The sequence below is a fragment of the Emys orbicularis genome, chromosome 13, assembly GCF_028017835.1.
Source record: "Emys orbicularis isolate rEmyOrb1 chromosome 13, rEmyOrb1.hap1, whole genome shotgun sequence".
Taxonomy (NCBI): domain Eukaryota; kingdom Metazoa; phylum Chordata; order Testudines; family Emydidae; genus Emys; species Emys orbicularis.
In genome coordinates this window covers 204,861-223,797 of record NC_088695.1, presented here as the reverse complement: position 1 = coordinate 223,797, position 18,937 = coordinate 204,861, and the positions used below count along the sequence as shown (strand labels likewise).

General features: G+C 66.3%; 2 protein-coding genes across 2 annotated transcripts; one reads left to right on the top strand and one right to left on the bottom strand.

Annotated features, from left to right (window-relative positions):
• Positions 1-375: 375 nt before the first annotated feature.
• Positions 376-4,396, top strand: PFDN6 (prefoldin subunit 6). Its single transcript, XM_065415519.1, has 5 exons — positions 376-589; positions 674-762; positions 3,716-3,786; positions 3,869-3,993; positions 4,210-4,396. Exons 2-5 carry the CDS (start codon positions 699-701, stop codon positions 4,328-4,330), a joined length of 381 nt encoding a protein of 126 aa, XP_065271591.1. The 5' UTR covers positions 376-589; positions 674-698; the 3' UTR covers positions 4,331-4,396.
• A 783-nt stretch (positions 4,397-5,179) lies between these two features.
• RGL2 (ral guanine nucleotide dissociation stimulator like 2) lies at positions 5,180-16,489 on the bottom strand. The gene is made up of 18 exons (XM_065415909.1): positions 16,373-16,489; positions 13,939-14,022; positions 13,476-13,651; positions 13,112-13,174; positions 12,855-13,036; positions 12,495-12,634; positions 11,861-12,076; positions 11,358-11,461; positions 11,156-11,240; positions 9,733-9,810; positions 8,238-8,312; positions 7,895-7,927; positions 7,410-7,531; positions 7,025-7,117; positions 6,741-6,855; positions 6,294-6,539; positions 5,554-5,668; positions 5,180-5,370 (listed from the first exon to the last, which is right to left on the bottom strand). Exons 1-18 carry the CDS (start codon positions 16,487-16,489, stop codon positions 5,180-5,182), a joined length of 2,235 nt encoding a protein of 744 aa, XP_065271981.1.
• Positions 16,490-18,937: the final 2,448 nt, after the last annotated feature.

Here is an 18,937-nt window from a genome sequence, read left to right as displayed (position 1 = left end):
TGGGTGTGATGTCATTAACGCCGTGTGAGTAACATATGAATCTCATGGCTCCCGTGCTCCTGCTGTGGACCCGGGGGGGGGCTCCGGGATTTAATTACATGGGCCCAGGCCGGTAACTAACTTCCCGCCCTGACCCAGGCTCCGCCATCTTTGAACGAAGCGGAAGTAGCTTCCTTCCCCTTTCAGACACGGGTGGCCGCCATCTTGGAACAGGGCGGAAGTAGACGCATTCCCCCTTCCCCCGGCTAGCGATGCCGCCATATTGGAAAAAGGCGGAAGTGGCTTAATCGGCTTCTCGCATGATCCCGCGGCCATCTTGGAAAGAGGCGGAAGTGAGCTGCCCTTCAGGGCCCCCCAGCCGGCGGCCATATTGGAAGCGGGCGGAAGTGGAAGGCTATTTCTCTCTGCCCCGTCTTCCCTTTCCCCCAAACCAGGAGGGCGGAATTGGTCCTGATCCCGCGGGGGGAGGAATGGGACGGACTCAGAGACCGAACTACAAATCCCACGGAAGTGGACTGTACCGGAAGCCGGGTCGAGAGGTCGCACGCACGGAGCAGGGCGGGGCTTAGCACCGGAGCAGCGCGGAGCGGTAAGTACCGGTGGGGGCGAGGGGCGCTCGGGGGGGAAGGGACCATGTGGGCCCCCCCCCGCTCTAACCCCCCTCCCCCCGCAGGCGGACCGGACCTGACCGGACCATCATGGCGGACCTGATCCAGAAGAAGCTGCAGGGCGAGCTGGAGAAATACCAGCAGCTGCAGAAAGGTGCCGGCCCCTCCCCCCCCCCCGCCCGCCTCGGCCCCCTCCGCCCCATCCCCCATCCCCCATTCCCCCGCCCCATAACCCGCCTCGGCCCCCTCCCGCCGCCCCATAACCCGCCCCCATCTCACCCCGCCCCATAACCCGCCTCGGCCCCCTTCCTCTCCCCCCATCGCCCCCAACCCGCCTCGGCCCCCTCCCGCCGCCCCATAACCCGCCCCCATCTCACCCCGCCCCATAACCCGCCTCGGCCCCCTCCCGCCGCCCCATAACCCGCCCCCATCTCACCCCGCCCCATAACCCGCCTCGGCCCCCTTCCTCTCCCCCCATCGCACCCAACCCACCTCGGCCCCCTCCCTCCGCCCCAAAACCCGCCTCCCCCATCCCCTCTTCCGCCGCCCCATAACCCCCTCGCCCCCTTCCTCTCCCCAATCGCCCCCGCCCCATAACCTGCCCCCATCTCACCCCGCCCCATAACCCGCCTCGGCCCCCTCCGCCCCATCCCCCCTCCCCCATTCCCCCCGCCCCATAACCCGCCTCGGCACCCTCCCGCCGCCCCATAACCCGCCCCCATCTCACCCCGCCCCATAACCCGCCTCGGCCCCCTTCCTCTCCCCCCATCACCCCCAACCCGCCTCGGCCCCCTCCCTCCGCCCCAAAACCCGCCTCGGCCCCCTTCCTCTCCCCCCATCGCACCCAACCCACCTCGGCCCCCTCCCTCCGCCCCAAAACCCGCCTCCCCCATCCCCCCTTCCGCCGCCCCATAACCCCCTCTCCCCAATCGCCCCCGCCCGATAACCCGCCTCAGCCCGCCCCATAACCCCCTCCCCCATTCCTCTCCCGTTGCCCCATAACCCGCCTCGGCCCCCTTCCTCTCCCCCCATCGCCCCCAACCCGCCTCGGCCCCCTCCCTCCACCCCAAAACCCGCCTCGGCCCCCTTCCTCTCCCCCCATCGCACCCAACCCACCTCGGCCCCCTCCCTCCGCCCCAAAACCCGCCTCCCCCATCCCCCCTTCCGCCGCCCCATAACCCCCTCTCCCCAATCGCCCCCGCCCGATAACCCGCCTCAGCCCGCCCCATAACCCCCTCCCCCATTCCTCTCCCGTTGCCCCATAACCCGCCTCGGCCCCCTTCCTCTCCCCCCATCGCCCCCAACCCGCCTCGGCCCCCTCCCTCCACCCCAAAACCCGCCTCGGCCCCCTTCCTCTCCCCCCATCGCACCCAACCCACCTCGGCCCCCTCCCTCCGCCCCAAAACCCGCCTCCCCCATCCCCCCTTCCGCCGCCCCATAACCCCCTTGCCCCCTTCCTCTCCCCATTCCCCCCGCCCCATAACCCGCCTCGGCCCCCTCCCGCCGCCCCATAACCTGCCCCCATCTCACCCCGCCCCATAACCCGCCTCGGCCCCCTTCCTCTCCCCCCATTGCCCCATAACCTGCTTCGGCCCCATCATCTCCCTGCCCCTGCCATCCCCCAAGGCCTCCCCTCCCGCCCCATAACCCCCGGACCCCTGTCCCTCCATCATCCCCTCCTGCCGCCCCATCCCCCTCCAGCCCATAACCTGTCCCTTTCCTTTCCCGCTATCCCCCCCTGCCCCATAACCCTCCTCGGCTGCCTCTCGCCCCCCCATAACCTGCCCCCATCCCCCTCTGTCCCATAACCCGCCTCAGCCCGCTTCCTCTCCCCCCCATCACCTCCCTGCCCCCGCCATCCCCCAAGGCCTCCTCTCCCGCCCCATAACCCCATGACCTTCGTCCCCCCATCACCCTCTCCCGCTGCCCCATAACCCACCTCAGCCCCCTCCCGCCGCCCCATAACCCCCGGCCCATTACCCGCCCCCCATCCCCCTCCGGCCCATAACCCGCCTCGACCCCCTTCCTCTCCCCTCATCACCTCCCTGCCCCCGCCAACCCCTGGGCCCCGTCCCTCCATCAGCCCCCTCCCCGCATCGTCTCATAACCCATCACCGATCCCTTCCCCACTACACGCCTCTGCCCTATCATCCCCCTCCCTCCGCCCCATAACCCCCGGGGCTCCCCCCCCACCCCTCATCGCCACATAACCCCTGGGCTTCCCCTCCCCCCATTGCCCCATAACCCGCATCCATGCTATAAACCCGGGCCTCCCCTTTCCCCATCACCTCCCCACTAATTCCTTCCCATAACCCACTGCCACCTTGGGCCCTGCCCCAGTGCCTACCCCTGTCCCACCCCCAATAACTTGCTTGTACCCTATAGCCTTCTGTGCCCTATAACCCATCCCTGTACCTCCTCCCCATAACCCTCCTTCATAGCCCAACCTCCCTGCAACCCGGCACCCTGCCTCATAACCTGCCCCATAATCCTTCTGCCAACCCCCTTCATCTGCTGCATCTCCTCTTCCCCAGGGCCCTGCCCCCCTTCACTGTGGGCCTCCACAGTCCACCCCGCCCCCCTTTCCACCCTCCCAGGGTCCTTGCTGCCCCACCCCACCCTGACAAACAAACTGCCCCAAGTTCCTCGGATTCCCTCCCCACCTTCATTGCACCCTCCACGTTCCCTCCCCCCACATCCCTGAACCCCACTTCTGCCCTCTTCCCCCAGTTACTCCTAAGGCAAATACACAGGCTGGGGAAGGGGCTGGCTTGGCAGGCTGAGGGCTCTGATCCCAGTGGGGAGAACTTCCCTGCCCTGGGGCCTCCCTGCCACCTGACCCTCCACCTGTACCCTGAGCACTAGCTCAGAGACCCCCCAGCCCCTGGCCTGCAGAGCCCCACTGCAGGCAGAGTGAAGCTGGGTCTCCATGTCCTTCCCCCCCCACCAATCTCCTCCTGCAGACCTGGGGGTTATTCACCTGTGCTGCACTATAAGAGACGACAGGTTGATTTCTGGGGGGCTGTGAGGTGGGCAGGGGTCTCTGGTGCCCCCGGTGCCCCCTATGGGGCTGCAGCCCATGGGGTTCCTCTGTGTGTGCCCCTCAGATCTCAGCAAGTCCATGGCGGCGCGGCAGAAACTGGAGGCACAGTTGACTGAGAACAACATTGTCAAGGAGGTGAGTTCACCTGCCCCCCAATTCTGTACTCTCCCTCCCCCCTCGGCTGCCCCTCACCTCCCCTTGTTCTGCTCCCCCACAGGAGCTGGGGCTGCTGGATGCGACCAACACCGTCTACAAGCTGATTGGCCCGGTGCTGGTGAAACAGGACATGGACGAGGCTAAAGCCACCGTCAGCAAGCGGCTGGACTACATTGCTGGGGAGATGTACGTGTGGGGGGGGAAGGGGGGTTCCTGTGTGGTGGGCTGGCTCCCTGCCCCTCCAGCCCCCAGGCAGGGGCCCTGTCTGGCTCACAGGATGGGGAATGGGCCTTTCCCCAATCCAGCCCCATGGTGGGCAGGGGCCTGAGCTCTGGGGCCTCTTGTTTTCGGGGCTGGGGGGAGGGTTCTAGGCCTAGCTCACTCTCCCCTTTCCCCCCACAGCAAGCGCTACGAGATACAGATGCAGGAGTCTGAGAAGAAGGCAGAACAGCAGCGGGAGGTGCTGGCCCGGCTGCAGCAGGAGTATCAGCGAGCCCAGGGCAAGGGGGCTGCCAAGGCATGAGCCAGTGCGGGGGAGGGGCTGTATTTAAGTTTTTCACTGTTTGAAATAAAGAGGTGATGCACAAACTGATGGCACCTGGCCCTCTGTGCCCCCCTCCCCTTGGTACCCACTCACTGGCCCTGGGCCCCTGCTGTTCACCAGCTGGGCTTGTCTCTGTGCCCCTGGCTGCCTGCTCACAGGGCAGAGCATGATGCGCTTTGCTCCCTCTGCTTTCTCTGGCTGTGCCCTGCACGGCTCTCTGCCAGCTGCTTCTAGTGTCTTTATTGCATTAGTGTTACAGCAACAAGGGCTGGGGCCACAAGCCCCTATACAGTGATTGGGGGGGGGGAGATCAGCTGCTGCTGCAGGGCTTGGATCACACAGTGCTTCCCCCCCACCTCCCGGTGGGACAAGTCCCTGAGAAGCTGCCATCTCAGCACCAGTGGGGACACCCCACGTCCCACCCGTGTCTAGCGGGGAGTTACCCCCTTGGCCTCCCCCAGAGTCCTTCTGGCAGGGGTGAGACCATGCTGTGGGAGAGTGGGGGTCACTGCCCTGCCCCCCAGCTGTAGCTCCTGGGTGGACAGGAAGTAGGTCCTGGCCTTGGGGGGGCGGGGGAGGGGCTGTCAGGACATCACCCATTTCAAGGCACTTAGGTCATGGCCCTGAGGCCGCTGGCTGGGCAGGCTGCCCCCTGGATAGTGCTGGGGCAGACCAGACCCTGATGCCAGGAGAGATGAGGGCAGCCCCAGGCCAAGCAGACAGCCCTAGGCACTCTGTGGCTCCAGTTCCCTTCCCCACAGCCCAGGCGCAGGTCACTGCCCTTTTCTCCAGGCCCAGGAAGCCCCAGGGCGGTTTTGGGGTTCGCCCTCAGAAGAGGGCCCTGGCGAGCTTGCGGCCGGTGGCCTTGATTTTGGGGAAGGTGGCGCTGAGCTCAGCCCTGCGGGGGGCGGCGCTGGGGGGCAGAGGAGGCTCCCCGGGGCCCTTGGGGCGCAGCACAAAGTCCAAGCTGGAGCCATTCATGGCGTAGAAGACGTTGGCTGTAGGCGGGAAGGTCAGCTCTGCGGGGGAAGAGAGAGAGGGTGTGAGGGGGGTTAGGGAATAGGGTCCCCCCACCCACTCATGGGACCCCAGCTCCCTAGGGACTCCTGTGGAGACCCCTCACCGCTGTGGGTGCTCCCCAATCCCCCAATAGGCCCCCCCATCCCTACCCCAGGGACACCAATTCCCCCTGCCCCCCTCACCTTTCCCCTCAGGCAGCAGCTGGACCAGCTGGAATTGGGGGGCTGCCCCCCGCTCCTGGCCGTGCTTCTCCAGCACCTTGGCGATGACAGACGGGGTCTTGTCCTGGCTGGTCACCTACAGCAACACAACACACAACTCCAACTGTGCACGCCAGAGCCAGGCGAGGTGCCCCAGAGAGCACCACCACATACAGGGAAGTGATCACCCCACAGAGATAACACAAGCACAGCCACAAAGACACACCCCACACACATACAAAGCTGGGAGAACGCAGCAAATTCCGACAGACCTCCCAGAAAGCCCCACGCCCAGCACCAACCCAATCACACCCCCATCCCAACAATACACACACACACACACACACACAGCCGCACGCACACGTGTAGGTCTAGCCCGCTCATACCAGACACATATACAGTGGGGCAGCCCCTCCCCACAGGGAGAGACAGAGAGTCAGGGGACCAGCTGCCCACTCCCCATAGCAGCTGTGGGATTGGGGTCACACTGGGGAAAAGGGGGGTTCCCAGGCTAAACTAATAGCCTGGCCCACCCCCCACAACACTCAGACTGCAGAAGGAAAGTGTCACAGCAAGACAGACAGGGCAGGCTTGAGAACCCAGGTGTCCCGACTCCCAGCTGCCACTCTAACCCCTATTCCCGCCCCAGCTGGGATAGAACCCAGGAGTCCTGGCTCCCAGTCCCCACCCTGGAGATGGGACCCAGGCGTCCAGGTGCTCACCAGGATGCTCTTGTAGAGGCTGCCGTTGTGCAGAGCCATGCGGGCGCGGATGATGCAGCAGTCGGAAGGGGGAGCCCCGGGCTCCAGGGTGGGAGGGGCAGGGAAGGCCGAGCCGCATGAAGCCGAGCGCCGGTGCCCCCGGGGAAAGCCCCCCCCGGTGGGGGTGGGGGGCGAGAGGCCCCCGGCCAAGGAAGCCACGTCCTCAGGAGCTGTGTCCAGCGCAGAGACTGATGGCCACTTCATGTGCTGCGGGGATGCAGAGGGGGTGACTGGGGGTGGGGCAAGGTGCTGGGATTGAGGGAGGGGAAGGAATGGGACAAGGGGCAGGGGACCGAGGGGGAAAGGGGGATGGGGTGGGGGAGGGATGGGATGGGGGTGCAGGACTTGGGGGGAGATCAGGCGGGGGGATGGGGGCAGGGGGAGGAAGCGGTAAGGGGGGTGTCTCACCTGTGCCAGGCGAGACAGCAGCTGTGTGGGGCCCCGGGGGGGCGGCAGCAGGTCGGGGCTGCAGCCGGGGGGCCCCTCCCAGGAGACCAGGGGGTTCCCCACGGAGCTCAGCAGCCTGGGAGGCAGGGGAGGTAACAGATGGAGCGAGGGGGGGGCTGCTACCTTCAGCCCCACCAGCCTCCGCCCCGCGAGCCCCCCTCCCCATCCCTCCAGCCCCCCAATGCGCCAGAGCCCCCCTCCCTCAATCACCACTCAGCCCTGCTCCCCCCCCCCCCCATGCTCACTCTGTGCAGTGGGTGATGACCAGGGTGGGCTTCAGGGGCCGCTGGGGGGTTGGGGCCTCCCCAGGGAGTTCGATCTCACAGGAGAGACTGTGACTGGGGGGAGAGGGGGATTATAATTGCACAATACACACAACCCCCCCAAACTCCTCTACACACACACACCCCTCCTACATGCAACACTCCCTACACAACCCTCACAAACTCCCATACACACACCCACACGCAACACCACAACTCCCCCCAAACTCCTCTACACACACAATGCCTCCCCCAAAACCCCCCACACCACACTCTACACAACCCTACATGCAAACACAATCCCCTACATGCAGCAACCCACTTCACGCAGCTCCTACAAGCACCATCTTCCCCCCCCCCCCGCTACCTCTGTGCCTCAGAGAGGGGGGGCAGCGCCTGCAGCCAGCGCTGGAAGGGGGGGCTGGGCTGGACACTGTAGTTGCGGCACACGGACTGCAGGAGACGCAGCTGGGCCAGAACCTCGAACTCCTGGGGGCAGAGAGGGGGGCAGTTACATGGGGGCACTGCCGTCAGCAGGGCTATGACAGGGCAGCAGGGACAGAGCAGGGGGGTGCTATACCGGGGGCAGCACAGAGAGCGTGGGGGGCTATACTGTGAGGTGGAAGGGGGGTCCCAGGGCCTGTAACCAGTGGGGGGAGGACGGGGGGGACCACGCAGAGAGCACAGGGGGCTGTACGGGGGGGGAAGCTTAGAGAGCCTGGGGGAGCTGTACCGGGGGGGGGGGCAGACAGTGATAGAGGGGGGGGTTGTACCGGGGGGGGCAGAGAACGACAGAGGGGAGCCCCAAGCCAGACGCGGAGGGAGCCCAGCAGCCCCGGCACAGCCTGGTACCTTGCGCCGCTTCTCGAAGTTGATGTATCCGTTCTGCCAGAGAAATGAGAGGTGCCATGAGTCCCGCAACCGACCCCCCCACATTCCTGGCCCCCGCATCGCCTGGCCCCCCATCGCTCCCCTGTCCCTCGCTGCCTGGCCCCCCATCACCCTCCCCAGCTCCCCACTGCTCACCTGTCCCCCACTGCCTCCTTGCCTGGCCCCCACATTGCACACAAGTCCCCCACGGCCCCACTCCCTGGCTGTCCCCAACCCTCCTCATGCCTGGCCCCCCAGCCCCTCCCCCCGAGTCTGGCCCTCAACCCTAACAGGGTCCTGGATCACCCCCCGCCCCCGGTCTCACCTCCAGCTCATCCTTCATGGCTGTGTCCAGCATCACCAGGTCTCGAAGGAAGGTGCCGAGGTACGGAACCACGCCCTGGGGGAGCAGGAGGTCAGAGACCGGGCAGTCAGCCCCCCTGCCCAGCCCCCCACATATCCCCCACCGTGCGCCCTCCGGCCCCGCACAAACCACCCCGCCAACCCTCCTGCCCCGCAGCACCCCACCTAGCCCCCCCACGCCTGCTGTGTGTCCTCAAGCCCCTCACAAACCACCCCGCCAACCCCCCCGCCCTGCAGCACCCCACCTAGCCCCCCCCACGCCCGATGTGTCCTCCAGCCTCCCACATAACCCCACACAAACCACACCGCGCCAACCCCCTCACCCCGCAGTGACGAAGTGGGGATTTTCCCTTGTTATGTTGTTTGTGAGTGTTACTGTTGAGTCTATGTGACTTTTACTGTTTTGCATGAATACTGTGTGTGCCTCAGTTTCCCTGTGTGCTGCACCAATACCTCGGTGGTGGGAACAGGGGTGTGTGACTTTGGCTGAGACCTCTGGGGCAGGTGAGGCTGCTCCAGCTGCCTGCACATATGTCGTAACCGGTGCCCTTCGTAACCCGAGACCCGGGTGGGGGGTGTGCAACCAGGTGATGCAACGGGGGTGTCTGCGGTCCGGTTGCTGGAAGCTGGCGGTCTGCTTGGGGGGGACTGGAAGATGGGGAGTCCAGGCCGCCTGGCCCAGGACTCCCCAAGATGGACTTAGCTGAAAGTCACTGATTTCTGTGCTAACAAGCTCTGTTGTACGCTGCGTTCCTGTCAACTAATAAACCTGTTTTACGCTGGCTGAGAGTCACGTCTGACTGCGAAGTAGGGGTGCAGGACTCTCTGGCTGCCCCAGGACCCCGCCGGGGGGGACTCGCTGTGGGAAGCGCACGGGGGGGCATATGCTGAATGCTCCAAGGACAGACCCAGGAGGTGAAGCCGTGTGAGCTTCTTGCCCTGAAGACAGTCTGCTCCGAGGGAGAGGAGGCTCCCCAAAGTCCTGACTGGCTTTGTCGGGAGCAGTTCCAGAGCATCGCCCGGGGACTCCGTGACACCCGCCTAGCCCCCCCCCACGCCCACCATGCACCCTCCAGCCCCCCACATAGCCCCGCACAAAGCACACTGCCAACCCCTTCGCCCCGCAGCACCCTGCCTAGGCCCCCCACAAACCACACCTCCAGGCCCCAGTGCCCCACACATATTCTCCACCCCCACAGCCCCCTGCCTAGCCCCCACCCACCCCAGTGTACCCCCACACAAACCACACCTCCAACCCAAGCCACTGGGCCCCCCACATATCCCCCACCCTACTGTGCCTCTGCCCAGCCCCCCATATACCCCAACCAGGGCTGCCCAAGCCCACCACACCCCCAGTATCCCCCCCACCTCTTCCCCCCCCCCCCCCCGTGCCCTGGAGGGGGAGAAGAGGGACGGGGCAGCCCCTCCTATCCTGTGCCCCTCCCTCCCCCACTCACCACTGGGCGCTGCTCCTGGGGTCTCCGCGGCTGCCGGCGTGGGGCAGGGTCGGCGCCAGACGGTTTGGAGGTGTCGTCCTGGGGGGCAGAGGAATGTGAGAGGGGCACAGGGTGCGAGTGCGGGGAGGAACAACGAGACATGGGAAGGTGTCAGGGATGAGGGCGGATACAGGAGACGGGGTGAGACATAGGGGTTAGGGGTCAAGATGGGGCAGTTGGGTAGGGAGGGGGCAGAGGGAGGGAGTGGGGGACAGGATGGGAGAGGGGGACATTAGGGGGCCATGGCGAGGAGGTTGGCAGGAGGCAGTACGGGGGGCTGGGAGCCGGGGGGGCAGGATTGGGGGCAGGCAGGAGGCAGAGTGGGAGCACAGAAGCTGGGGGACTGGGAGCTGGGGGGCAGGATGGAGGCACAGGAGCCGGGGGGGGGCAGGAGCCCAGGGGAAGGGGGGGCAGGATGGAGGCACAGGACCTGGGGGGGGCAGGAGCCGGGGGGAAGGGGGGCAGGATGGGGGCACAGGAGCTGGGGGACTGGGAGCTGGGGGGCAGGATGGAGGCACAGGAGCCCGGGTGGGCGCGAGCCGGGGGGAAGGGGGGCAGGATGGGGGCACAGGAGCTGGGGGACTGGGAGCTGGGGGGCAGGATGGAGGCACAGGAGCCCGGGGGGGCAGGAGCTGGGGGACTGGGAGCTGGGGGGCAGGATGGAGGCACAGGAGCTGGGGGACTGGGAGCTGGGGGGCAGGATGGAGGCACAGGAGCCGGGGGGGCAGGAGCCCGGGGGAAGGGGGGCAGGATGGAGGCACAGGAGCCCGGGGGGGCAGGAGCCCGGGGGAAGGGGGGCAGGATGGAGGCACAGGAGCCCGGGGGGGCAGGAGCCCGGGGGAAGGGGGGCAGGATGGAGGCACAGGAGCCCGGGGGGGCAGGAGCCCGGGGGAAGGGGGGCAGGATGGGGGCACAGGAGCCGGGGGGGCAGGATGGGGGGGGCAGGAGCCCGGGGGAAGGGGGGCAGGATGGGGGCACAGGAGCCCGGGGGGGCAGGAGCCCGGGGGAAGGGGGGCAGGATGGGGGGCACAGGAGCCCGGGGGGGCAGGATGGGGGGGGCAGGAGCCCAGGGGAAGGGGGGCAGGATGGGGGGCACAGGAGCCCGGGGGGGCAGGATGGGGGGCACAGGAGCCCGGGGGGGCAGGAGCTGGGGGACTGGGAGTTGGGGGGCAGGATGGAGGCACAGGAGCCGGGGGGGGCAGGAGCCCAGGGGAAGGGGGGGCAGGATGGAGGCACAGGAGCTGGGGGGGTCAGGAGCTGGGGGGGTCAGGAGCCCGGGGGAAGGGGGGCAGGATGGAGGCACAGGAGCCCGGGGGGGCAGGAGCCCGGGGGAAGGGGGGCAGGATGGGGGCACAGGAGCTGGGGGGGGCAGGCGGCCCCTCACCTGGAACAGCAGCTGCCGGCTCAGGCTGTAGTTATCCTGTTCGGAACAGATGGTGCTGAGCTCCTCGTAGCTGCGCAGCGCGTCCCTGGCGGGGGGAGCGGGGGGGGGAGTGAGTGACCCTTGAGACGCTGCCCCCCCCGGTGCCCCCCCACATCCCGACCACCCAGCTCCGCCCCTCCCCCCCCCCCCAGCCCAGCCCCACCTGGCGGTCTCGTCCCAGGTCCGCTTGAGCCGGTGCACGGGGCTGGACTGCAGGGCGGAGATGATGGCGCAGAGAGATGAGAAATTCCTCAGGGCGCGGCACTCCTGGGGGCACAGCGGTGGGGGTCACAGGGGGCCAGCTGCAGGGCAGGGGCTGGGCTGGCTCGGGGGTGAGGGGTCGGGGGGGCCTGGCTGGTACTGGGGGCAGAGCTGAGGTCAGAGGTTGCTCTCACTTCCACCGTTTGGATCCTTTTCCCATGAGCCGGGGGCCCATTGCTGGGGGGGGTGGGGGGGCGGGGATGGCCCAGGCTGGGGGCCCGACACAGTGTGCCGACCCCAACCCCAGGGGGCTGAGCTCCGGCCCCACACTCACCTCGGCCACATGAATCCATTTCTCCAGGATCCGGGCCCGCTGCTGGGGGCCAGGGATGTGGTTGGGTTTGGGGGCCCGACGCAGTGTGGCGACCCCAAGCCCAGGGGGCTGAGCTCCGGCCCCATACTCACCTCGGCCACGTGGATCCATTTCTCCAGAATCCGAGCCCGCTGCTGGGGGCGCAGCCCCGGCCCCGCCAGGCAGGAGCGGATCACGGCCCCCGCCAGGCGGTTGAACTGGCGCACCGTGGCACGGACGCTGGGGCAGTCCCGCTCCCGCCCCTTCTTGTCACGCTGAGACCAGAGCGAGCCCAGGCACTGGTAGGGCACGACCCGCAGGAACAGTGCCTGGGGGGGGCAGGGGTTAATGGGGGGCTGCTCCCTGACCCCCCCACCCATCACCCCTGGGAACAGCGCCGGGGGGGCAGGGGTTAATGGGAGGCTGCACCCCAATCCCTTCCACCTACCGCCCCTGGGAACAGCACCTGGGGGACAGGGGTTAATGGGGGGCTGCTGCCCGACCCCCCACCCACCGCCCCTGGGAACAGCACCTGGGGGGGCAGGAGTTAATGGGAGGCTGCACCCCGACCCCCACCCACTGCCTGGGGTGTCCCTTACCCCTCACTTACGTACAGGAACAACTCCTGGGGTGTCCTGCACCCCCACACCCTGTAACCTAAACACTGAGTCCCCGCCCCCGTTACCTACCCCCCCGCAAATACCCTGACGTGGGGTACAGCCCCCCCCCACACACACACACACTCACCGCCTCCACCAGCGTCAGCTGGGCAGCCACATGGTCAGCTTGGAAGATCAGGATGTCGAGGGGGTCAGGGTCCCCCCTGGGGGTCACGCCCCCCTCGGGGCCATCTTCCCCCGCCCCCCATTCCTCTTCCTCCAGCTCCCCTGCAAGGGGGGGGGGGCAGTGTTAGACCCAGCGGGGGGGGGGGGGGGGGGAAGCCTGCCCCACAGATAGACCCTCCCATCTCCCCACCACCCAGATCTGCCCCCCACCCCCATCCGCCTGCCTCCCGGCCCCCACACTCCTCTCCAACCAGACCCTTCCCCCATCCATCTGCCCCCCCTCCCCAGTCTGCAGGCTTCCCCCAGCCCCAGCCCCCCTCACCTCCATTGCTGGGCCCCCCCGGCACCCCCCGCAGGGCGAGCAGGCGTCTCTCGGCCTCGGAGCCCTGCCCCAGGGCACATTGCAGGCTCCGGCCCAGTCGCTCCACCAGGCCCGGGTCCAAGGCCCCCCCGAAATCCTCGGGGTACCCGTCCAGCCAGGAGCACATCACCGAGGAGAAGGCCCTGGGGGGAGATGGGGGTGAATGGGGGACACCGCCGGGGGAAGGGATGTGGGGGGCCTGTGGGGGGGTCACTCACCGCTGCAGCTCAGCTGTCTCCGGGGAGACGGGCCTCAGCTCCAGAGCCCCGACCTCCTCCAGCCTGAGGGAGAGACGGGGTCAGGGGGGCTGCCATGGCCCCTGCGCTCCCCTCCCCACACCCGGACGACTCCTTCCCTTCGTGCACGCCCCCTAACCCCCCTCTCATCCCCCCATGGGGCCTGGCTCTCCCCTTGTGTCCCCCCATCCCCTCTACCCCCACGTCCCCCCCATAATCCCAATTCTAGTCACGCCCCACTTTCCCCCAGCGTCCTGCCCCCTCCCCCTACTTACCCCGTGTCCTGCACCCCCTCCCCCCCACTTACCCCCAGGATCCTGCGCTCCCTCCACCCCAGCCCCGTCACCTGTCGAGCAGCAACCCCAGCACCGTGGGGGGGCGGGTGAACACCCGGTAGGTGACCAGGAAGGCAGGGACGTAGGCGGCGTCGCCCAGCGTCTGGGCCTCCAGCAGGTGCCGAACCAGCCGGACCAGTGACCCAGCCTTCAGTGAGCGGGCCTGGCTCCCCGCCCCCCCCGGGGCCTGTGGGGAGAACATCAGAGTCATCCTGGATCCCCCCACTCTCCCCCAGTGACCCGGCCTGGCTGCCTCCCCCCCGGGGCCTGTGGGGAGAGCGTCAGGGCCAGCCTGGACCCCCCATTCCCCCCCAGTGATCCGGCCTGGCTGCCTGCCCCCCTGGGGCCTGTGGGGAGAGCGTCAGTCAACCTGGACCCCCCCACACCATCCCCTCTCAGTGACAACCCCCCCCCCATACCGCTAGGGCCCGGGGGAAGAGAGGGCACCAGAGCCAACCTGCCCCCCACACTCACCCCTGGCTGGGCGCCCCCGGACTGGCGCGTGGTCACTGTGTAGATCACTCCCTCCTCAGCCTCCTCCGTCAGGGTCACTGGGGGCTGGGGGAGGGCGGAGGGTTACCCCGGGTATCACCGCCCCCCACCTCTCCCCCCTGCCCCCTCCAACTGCAGGAGTCTCATCCCCCCTCCCCCTACTCCAGCCGCCCCCCTGGATATCCCCTGCCCAGCTGTATGTGAGCTGCCCCACACCCCCACGGGAGTTGTCACAGTCTCCCCCCACCCAATCTCCCCCCCCCACACACTCACTCACCTTGACAGGCAGACAGTACCACCGTGTCCGGGACAGCCCCCCTCCCTCCTGACCTCCAGGCCCCAGGCATGCCCCCAGACGCAGGAAAACCTTCATCAGCCCCACCCCCCGACAGAGACCCCCTCCTGCTGCCTACTGGGGCGTGGCCCCCGCCAGCCCCCCCAGGAACTGCCCCCTCCCCTCAGGCAGAGGGAGCGCTCTGGGGGGCATCTGGGTACGTGGGGGGGACAGACAGATGGCCGTCACCGCCCCCACCCCAAGGTGCGTGTACGTTGAAGAGGTTCACTGGGTCCCGCTCAGCCCCACCTGGGGGCACGACTCTCACTGGGGTGGGGCGTGGGGGGGGAGGGAATCGCCCAGCTGAGCCCCCCCCCCCGCAGCCCTATGGGACAGGCCTGGGCCTGTGGACCCAGGCAGAGGAGTTTGGGGTGCGTAGGGCTGGGGGGCAGGGTGGGAAAGTTAGGGGGCACAGCAGGGGTTCAGGGACACAGACAGTAGGGAAGGGGTGGAGGGTGAGGGGTGCAGCGGGACCCAGTGAACCTCCCAAACACGCAGGCCAGGGCAGATAGACAGACACTCTTCCCGCCTCCCCGGTCACACACACCCCAACCCCTCCTACACTCGCCTGTCTGTCTGTTTGTCCCCGCTCCGCTCCCCTCCCCCGTCTGTCTGTCTGTCCTGTTCTCCCTACACTCCTCCCCCGTCTGTCTGTCTGTCTGTCCCCACTCCCCTCCTCCCTGTCTGTCTGTCCCCACTCCCCTCCCCCGTCTGTCTGTCTGTCCTGTTCTCCCTACACTCCTCCCCCGTCTGTCTGTCTGTCCCCACTCCCCTCCTCCCTGTCTGTCTGTCCTGTTCTCCCTACACTCCTCCCCTGTCTGTCTGTCTGTCCCCACTCCCCTCCTCCCTGTCTGTCTGTCCTGTTCTCCCTACACTCCTCCCCCGTCTGTCTGTCTGTCCCCACTCCCCTCCCCCGTCTGTCTGTCTGTCCCCACTCCCCTCCTCCCTGTCTGTCTGTCCTGTTCTCCCTACACTCCTCCCCCGTCTGTCTGTCTGTCCCCGCTCCCCTCCTCCCCGTCTGTCTGTCCCTGTTTCTCTCTTTCGGTCTCCCTCCCCCTACCGCTTCCGCCTTCTCTGTCTGCTCCAGCCCCACCCCCTCCCGCCCTGCCCCCCCAGGCACTTCCCCAAACCTGCCCCGCCAAACCCAGCAGCTGCCAGGTTACCTGCCCTGCCCCCCAGCACAGGGACTGGGTGTGTCCTCGGGAGGGGGCGCTCGCCTGAGCCCTATGACCCCAGGGAGCGGCAGGGCAGCTGGGGACCAAGGGGAATTTGGGACAGGAAGTGAAGGGACATCTCAGGGCCCACTGACACCCAAGCCCCACACTGCCCCGCACCACAGCCCCAGCCCCCCAGTCACGCACCCCTCACAAATAGCCCACAACACAGACCCCCCCAAGCACATGCACACACAGCCCCCAAACACCCCACCACTCCACACCCACCCATGCACACAACCACACCCTGACAGAGCTGCATAACTACCAGCAAAGCCAACACAACCACACACACCTCAATTACCAACAGACTTGCTCCCCCCCCCCATGAGAATGCTTCACACGCAACTGTGTGACCCCACCACACATACCCGAGAACACACGGCTCCACAAACCCACAGAGGTGTGACTTCACAACACACACCCAACACACGGCTACACACACACACACACACCATGTACCACATACACAAAGGGTGTGACAGTACAACACGCCCCTCCACAAACCCTCATGGGTGTGACCCCACCACACATACCGGACAACACACAGCTCCACAGCCCCCCCCCTTGTACCACATGCACCCACAATGGTGTGACCCCACAACACCAACCCTTCACATCTGCGTGACCCAACACCACACAGAACCTCCTCCCCCAACCACACACAAGGGCGTGACCCCACATCCCCTCTAACCCCACACCCCCCAACTGCTGCCAGCAACGCCCGAGCTGACCACCCCACGCCACCCCCACAACACAACCCCACGGGGCAGCCACCCCTTCCCCCATGTCCCCCTCAGCGCACACCTCCCTGCGACCCCTCCCCCCTCACATACTCCCTCCCCACATCCCCCCAGCCCCATCTCACCTGTGGCTGAGGGGGGTCGGGGGACCAGCTCCGGTACCCGCTCAGAGTGACCCCCTGCTCCTCCCCCAGCTCCAGCCGGGCCCCCTCTAGCAGATGGCGCAGCGAGCGAGGCAGCATGGGGGGGCCGTGGGGGGAGGGGACTTCTCAGCCCCACGGAGGAGTCATGGGCTACCCCCTACTGTCGGGGGAGGGGGGTGTCAGGCGAGGTCCAGGACTGAGAAAGAGAGGAGCGGGAACGGAAGGACATGGGAGGGAAGTTAGGACTTCTCCAGGAGCAGGAAATATTTGGGGGGACTTGGTCCCCCTCCCTCCTGCAGCCCCCTGCTCCCCACTTCAGCCCCCAACACACCCACTGCACCCCTCCCCCTCCCTACACCCCCATATTCCACACTGCACCCCCTGCTGCCTCACTGCACCCCTCCCCAACACACACACTGCACCCCACCCTACACCCCCATAGTCCCCACTGCCCCAACACACCCCTCCCCCTCCCTACACCCCCATATTCCACATTGCACCCCTGCTCCCCACCCTACACCCCCATATTCCCCACTGCCCCCTCCCTAGCACACCCCCTGCACCTCTTCCCACACCCCATGTCCTCCATTGCTCCCCCCCCCCGTGCACGCCCACCTGGGTGCCAGGCTGGGGGTGGGAAGGTCCCTTCGCCCCTCGGGCACCGGCTCCCTGCTGTGCCCCGGGGCCAGGCTGAGCGCGCTGGGCGGGGCTGGGCGGAAACCCGGAGCCGGCTTGGGAACGGAGCCAGGGGCCGGGGAGACTCAAAGCCCGGAGTTGGATAGGAGGGGAAGGACGGAGTGGAGTCAGGAGCTGGAGAGAGAGAAATCCGGAGCTGGAGTCGGAGCAGACAGCACGGAGCTGGACCGAGCCTAGGAACAGAGCCCAGGGCCAGATAGACAGAAAGCCCGGAGCTGGAGCCAAAGAGGGGAAGGAAGTGGGGGCAGGACAGAAAATCTGGAGCTGGAACCAGGGAGGGGGCAGGAAGTGGGGAAGGATGGAAAGCCCGGAGCTGGAGCCAGTGGAGAGGCACAAAGCCCAGAGCTGTATCAGCCTGGACTGGCTCCAGGGAACGGTAAAGCCAGCAGGACTGAAGGGGGTGGATCGGAGCCAGAACCGCACAGCCCGGAGCAGAGCCTACTGGGGAGATGGAAATCCTGGAGTGGAAAAAGCCTGGAAAGGAAGTGACATGAAACCCGGAGCAGAGAGCTGCAAGGCCCAGAGAGGAGCCAGAGGACTGGGGAGAGTTAAAGCCCAGACCGGATCCGTCTGGGAACAGAGCCAAGGCCAGAGAGACCAAGAACCTGGCTGGGACAGACGCGCTATGTGGCTCTGTCCCATGGCTGCATGTTTCCCGGATCTCCATTTTGTAATTTCCCCCTCCCCTGGGATCCAGCTCCGTGTTACCAGTTCTCCACTCCTCATATTCCCCTCGGGATCCGGCTCCATGCTTCCCACTGCTCCAGTCTGTATATTCTTCCCCCTGGGATCCAGCTCCAGGTTTCCCAGTGCTCCAGTCTGTATATATACCCCCCCCCCCCCGTGTTTGTATATTCTCCCACTCCCCTTGGGAGCTGGATCCATGTTTTCCAGCTCTCCGGTCTCTACATTCCTCCCCCTCATCCAGTTCTGTGTTTCACACCTCTCCAGTCCATATATTTCCCCCCTCTACTGGGGTCTGGAACCTCTGGTCCCTATATTCTCCCCTCTCTCCACGGGGAGGAAGCTGAACAATGGGGACTGCCTTCCTGCCTCCCTCCGGCCAGGAAGTCCCCCCTCCAGTGCCTGCCGGCTGGGTATGAACCCAGCCTGGGCAATGCTTAGAGAGTGAGGAGAGCTGGGAAGTAAAGACCAGGACATACAGGACCCCGTAACATAAGGGGGAGGAGTGGGAGCAACCAAGGGTAGCAAGGATGGAGGGAGCCTGTGGAACTCTCTGCTACTGGGCATTAAGCCTTGGGACTGTGTGCCCCGGCTCTTAGGGAGAGGCAACTCTCTGAACCCAACTGGCCTGGGCTAGGAGGGTCCCAGGGATGGGGGAGGTCTCCTGCTGAGGCAGAAGGAGATGGGGGCACTGGGGGGGCAGTTTGGGCAGGGCATGTGGGGCTGGGTGGGGAGAGGAGACCTCTGCGGGGGGAGGGGTAAACAACCAGTGGGGCCCCTTGACGATGAAAATACAAAAGGAGCGCTTAAAGATGATAAAGTCATTGCGGAGAAACTAAATGGATTCTTTGCTTCAGTCTTCACGGCTGAGGATGTTAGGGAGATTCCCAAACCTGAGCTGGCTTTTGTAGGTGACAAATCTGAGGAACTGTCACAGATTGAAGTATCACTAGAGGAGGTTTTGGAATTAATTGATAAACTCAACATTAACAAGTCACCGGGACCAGATGGCATTCACCCAAGAGTTCTGAAAGAACTCAAATGTGAAGTTGCGGAACTATTAACTAAGGTTTGTAACCTGTCCTTTAAATCGGCTTCGGTACCCAATGACTGGAAGTTAGCTAATGTAACGCCAATATTTAAAAAGGGCTCTAGGGGTGATCCCGG